The sequence below is a fragment of the Homalodisca vitripennis genome, chromosome 2 (assembly GCF_021130785.1).
Source record: "Homalodisca vitripennis isolate AUS2020 chromosome 2, UT_GWSS_2.1, whole genome shotgun sequence".
NCBI classification, from domain to species: Eukaryota; Metazoa; Arthropoda; class Insecta; order Hemiptera; family Cicadellidae; genus Homalodisca; species Homalodisca vitripennis.
Window position 1 is genome coordinate 126,291,301 of NC_060208.1, and position 6,000 is coordinate 126,297,300.

The window sequence follows — 6,000 nt, forward strand, 5'->3', positions numbered from 1 at the left end:
AGGCCCTTTACGGCTCTCCGAAACCTAAAGGAAGATCCTTTTATATTACAGCTCTTAAATGGGGATTAACTTTCTTGAGATCCTACTTCTTAAAACAGACAATAAGTTACTTCCATACTGTGATAGTTAATGTGTATTAATAATTGTTCAATATTCCTAATTTTGCATAAATTGTGGAGGCTATATAAGTGAAATAAAAAGAACACCACAGGGTCGTATGGGAAATGTATGAAATTCAGATACAACCAGCCCTGTTTTAGAGGAAATATAATGTAAAAGCCTTCTCCAACATGAAATGGCTGCTTGACATCTAATTGAAGCATATTATGTACCTTTCTAGTTTCTCGAGTCATTGTGAGCGATTCAAATGTGAAGACTTTTAGGCATAAAAATGTTTTTACTAATTGAAAACGTATTAGATATATAAAAAATTTAGATTATATAAATTACGTATGAATACGTAATTTATACAAATATATATATATATATATATATATATATATATATATATATATATATATATATATATATATATGCATAGAAACTTTATATCATCACAGCATCCTTTTACAATTATAATAAAATAAAAAAACATCTGTAAATAATGCACAGCCACTTGAAAAAATTCAAAAGGAAGACTATTTGGGTTTACCCTGTGAGGCGAGTAAAAGAAACTACAGATACTAGGAACAATAGAGGTAAAAGAATGCATAGTAAATCTTTCTTCTCGCAGCACTACTTAAATACTAGTTTTACAGCAATATTAAATTAAAAAGATTTAAAAAAAGTTTCAACCTTCAACATTTTATACTAACATATTTTTCATTTACACCATTTATCTCAAGCATGAGTTCCTCTGATTGGAAGTGCCGAAATATTAGATGGAAATAGGTAAGCAGAGCTGTGGATGTTGTAGATGTGCCCGTGGGAGAGCCGGAAATAGCTACTGAGAAGCTACGGTACGCGAGCGGAGAGCAGATACACGTAAACTGCACGGCACCGCCCTCACATCCAGCCGTCAATATCACTTGGTACCTGAACAACCATCAGGTAAGTACCATTACTTATCAATAACCGACTCCATTACACAAGGGCTGTTCTATTAAGTACGAGTAAGTTAATTCACCACTATGTGGCCTGTAATTATTACTCGGAGAGATCCTCATGTTCGCATCTACTCGTGCTCGGCTGCTGATTCACCACTGTGTGGCCTGTAATTATTACTCGGAGAGATCCTCATGTTCGCATCTACTCGTGCTCGGCTGCTGATTCACCACTTTGTGGTATGTAATTATTACTCGGAGAGATCCTCACGTTCGCATCTACGCGTGCTCGGCTGCTGATTCACCACTTTGTGGTATGTAATTATTACTCGGAGAGATCCTCACGTTCGCATCTACGCGTGCTCGGCTGCTGATTCACCACTGTGTGGTCTATAATTATTACTCGGAGAGATCCTCATGTTCGCATCTACTCGTGCTCGGCTGCTGATTTACCACTTTGTGGTATGTAATTATTACTCGGAGAGATCCTCACGTTCGCATCTACGCGTGCTCGGCTGCTGATTCACCACTGTGTGGTCTGTAATTATTACTCGGAGAGATCCTCATGTTCGCATCTACGCGTGCTCGGCTGCTGATTCACCACTTTGTGGTATGTAATTATTACTCGGAGAGATCCTCACGTTCGCATCTACGCGTGCTCGGCTGCTGATTCACCACTGTGTGGTCTATAATTATTACTCGGAGAGATCCTCATGTTCGCATCTACTCGTGCTCGGCTGCTGATTCACCACTTTGTGGTATGTAATTATTACTCGGAGAGATCCTCACGTTCGCATCTACGCGTGCTCGGCTGCTGATTCACCACTGTGTGGTCTGTAATTATTACTCGGAGAGATCCTCATGTTCGCATCTACTCGTGCTCGGCTGCTGATTTACCACTTTGTGGTATGTAATTATTACTCGGAGAGATCCTCATGCTCGCATCTACGCGTGCTCGGCTGCTGATTCACCACTTTGTGGTATGTAATTATTACTCGGAGAGATCCTTATTCTCGCATCTACGCGTGCTCGGCTGCACGGGATCCGGGAACAAGTTGCCTTCAGTAAGCATGTAATAGTGTATCTCTGAAATGTCTTTGGTATGAAGTGCTTTGAAAAAATTAAAAAAATCATTAATAGTCTTTGATTTGCTTCCTATGAATATGATGGCCTGTGGTTTCAAACTGTATTTGCACATTAATGGTGAAATAGTCCAAATAAGCTTATTTATCGTCAAGGAATAGTACTTATCTCCAAACCTACCATGTGTTAATAAACCAGGCCTTCAAGCATCTAGCTTTTCAACAGAAACATCAGCAGTCTTAGCGTCCAGTAAAAGCAATCGGGACAAATATTTTCTTCCGTGCCCACCCCGATCTAGTTCAAAAGTTCCTGGCCTTTAACGTATAGGTACCTTATCAATCTCGATTAATTGGATAGTATACAAGTGTATTTATGGAATAATGTAGTTTTCCCAAAATCAAACTTTTATTACCGTTAAAATACTATACTTCTACTAATACAGTGTTACACCCATACAGAACAGTTTACTTCTTCACGTTCAGTACACAGTCACCTTATATTTTATTGTAAGTGTACCTGCATTTGGATATTTGAATTATTTAATTAGTTTTATTTTATGCTCTATTTCAATATTTTAAGTTATATCCTTGGTCTTTGAAGACCTGATAAAAAAATTGTCACTTAAAGACGTTATTTTACGTTTGTGCGTAATATTTGGTCCATAGATTCTACTATCACAGTATACACTTTGTTTATTGTAACGTAGATGAATGAAATAATGCAGTGTCCCAAAATCAAACTTTCATTGTTGCAATTACTGTAATTCTACTAATGCAGTGTTTACACCAATACAGAACAGTTTACTTTTTCACTTACATTACACAACGATCTTATATTTTATTGTAAATGTAGATGCGTTTTGATATTTAAATTATGTAATTAGTTTTCATTTATTCCTTATTTTATTTTATTATTTTAATCTTTGATATTTGAAAAGCTGTTACAAAATAGTTTTGTAGTTCTCTATAATATTAGGAATAGTTTTTAAAACTTGCCAAGACTATTTTGTTTTTAAAGGGTTTCTTTCTACGTCAGACACATTTTAATTAGTAATTCTGAACGATTTAAAGAAAACGGTTCTCATCCAGTTTCAGTTTTGATTAAAAACCCAAAAACCCTCGGTTAAAGAGGAGCAGCCTTAGCCCTATGTCATGGTCAAGGTCGGTTATTTAAGAAATATTTTGTTATTTGTTGTCCAACTGGAAATTCTTGACTAGACGTAACCATCTAATCTACGCATCCAGAACTATGGACATTTAAGTAATTTTTAATTTAATTTTTGCTGAAGTTTCTATTTTAAAACTCTGCTTGTTGCTTAAACATTATATGAATCTTGTACGCTTTCCAGGAGAAAGCAGAGTATACGGTAGCTACCCTGGGCGGGCTGGAGCAAGCACTGAGCGTGCTCTCGCTGGAGGCGGACACGGGGAAGTTGAGTCTGAGGTGTGAGGCCACTATGTACCACTTGTACCACGGTGTCAGCGAACTGGAACTGTGGCAGGACTCTCCCAGACCCGCCTCTGTCCTGGGTCCCAGCCACAATGGTGGGTTTGCATTCCACAAAACTACAAAATATATTATCATAGTGATCCTATGGTTATTTCTGCTGGGCGAAGTTTCATGGTAAAGCACATATTGGGTGTAACACAGCTATTTAGATGTTAATAAAGATTATGATGGAACTACCAACAAAATTGTATACTCTATCAAAACTATTTCCCATTAGGTTTATACAATACTCTATGAGTAATGACTTGAGACACATATGAAGTTTTTAAAGGTCTTTCAATGAATTTATTTGTCACATACAATTTCTGTTTAAAATGGATCACCATTTATCTACTTGACAATAATAACTGTTTAAAATGTAAAAATAAGCATACAAGTAAATATAATATTTGTGTTGGCGTTACTATAGAATTTTTAAAGGAAAAGCCGTGAAAGCTTGTTTGACAAAGTAATGCACTTATTTTTGAAATTTAATATTAAAATATTACAGACAGTATTGATATTACCTATTGAGCGATATAATGGACTAGCATCAAACCTAACTTGTAGATTTTAACTGTTGAAATAATTTTCATTCAGTGTGAAAATATATATTTACATTTTATTAGAAAATATTACGGCGATTGTAGCTAAATGCAGTATTTGTTGTAACACAGTTGTACTTGTGCAGGAGGGGCGAGACACATACACGGAAGAGGACATCACCTGACCGTCACATTGCTGAGTTTGGTGTTCCTTGCCACCAGATAGCACTGCCTGTCTATTACCCTGCCTGTGTAAATATAGTGCGAGCGGACAAATACGTTTATCCCACTACATCAGGGTTATAGCTCTGACCCTCGTACTTGTACATTTCCCGACATCTTCCAAATAAATATTGTTTGTTACCTTGTGATACACCCTTTACAATTTGACAAAATGACGTATTGTGGTTACTCATCAAGTTTAACAGTCATATTGTCTTATTTACAATAAGGTTGGGACACCACATAACCGCACCGTGCCCGACCACGTGAGTCGGCCGATTGTCGGTGCGGGCCCGGCTCGGTTACCGTGAGGCCACACATGTCCGTATGCAGTCCGAGCGCAACAATCTCACTGTTTGTACTAGAGCATGTTTCTTTTGAATTCAAAGTGACAGATACTTAAAAATATTTGGAAGATTTAAGTATTGCTTGAGAAAATTGTTAATTTCATTGTTGTTATGTTTATTAATAGCTGTGGTGAATGATACATTGCAATGCTACAGTAAAGCTTTGTACAATCAGCTAGTGTGTAAAGTTTGTAAATAATATCATTTTCTTGGGTTATATGTTTAATGTATAATGTATAATTCTTGTTCATTGTGTTTCATTGCAGTGAATTTCTGTCAAATACACTATAAACAGTGTATTTGGTGTTTTTTGTATTAAACCCAAGAGCTATAGTGTGATGCCAGAGAGTTTGCCATGTTGCAAGCCCCGTTTATAATAATTTGTAAAACATAGTAAAATATTTGTAAAATATATACTGGAGAACATTACAAAAAACAAATTTTACAAAATTATTTATTTTATAGCTCCGAGGACAAATAATTTATTGCCAGAATTAGTCAAAAATAGTAGAAACATAAATATATTTTCTAAAAAAAATTAGAGTATGGTTGATTGGTCAAAATGATATTGAGTATATGTTTAAGATAATTAAAATTAGTGTATGATTAGTCTGTCTGCTAAGTTATAATAATATTTAAAGTTAGAAACATTATTAAAATAATTATTTTATAATATAATATTTAATGCTACATGTGTAAAGCCTAATATTTGAATTGTAAATCATGCATAAATTGCTTTTTGTTTAATACAGCACAATAGTTATACTAAATTTAAACTTTGAACGTAATAGTACATTATTTACTACATAAGTTTACAATAACTAATTTTTATCATTTCATTCTTGCTCGATTTTTACCCTTTTTGTATATAGTATCCCCAACACAGGAACAGCCTCTTATGGGTACCTAAATTTCCCTTAATTTTGTAAATCTATTGGCCTAATTATTAGGTTTTAAGAAAAGAAAGAAAATCTAAAAGGATGTAACCTACTTTTTATATTTTATTACTCTAAGTACATAAATTAGAAATAAAGTAAGTAGAAAACATTTTTTTATTTGTTATTTACTGCTATTGTAAATACGTTATGTCATAGTCTTATTTATTTACTAAGCACTGGCAATAATATTTATTTGTAATATTCAGTTTGTTTATTATGGGGAAATAAATGATTTAGTATTATTATTATTTATTTTAACATGGGTTTTTCTTGTTTGAAAATCTTATTGTAAAAAAAATTTTATATTTACTTTATTGAAGTGAAAAGAATAATA

At 34.4% G+C, this 6,000-nt stretch overlaps 1 protein-coding gene across 1 annotated transcript in view; it reads left to right on the forward strand.

Moving 5' to 3' along the window:
• Positions 1–4,530, forward strand: part of LOC124355799 — a 66,310-nt gene extending 61,780 nt beyond the window's left edge. The window contains exons 4-6 of the mRNA XM_046806953.1: positions 917–1,050; positions 3,475–3,670; positions 4,306–4,530. Coding sequence (XP_046662909.1) covers positions 917–1,050; positions 3,475–3,670; positions 4,306–4,385 — 410 coding nt within the window. The 3' untranslated portion in view covers positions 4,386–4,530. The remainder of the gene's footprint in view (positions 1–916; positions 1,051–3,474; positions 3,671–4,305) is intronic.
• The last annotated feature ends 1,470 nt before the right edge of the window (positions 4,531–6,000 follow it).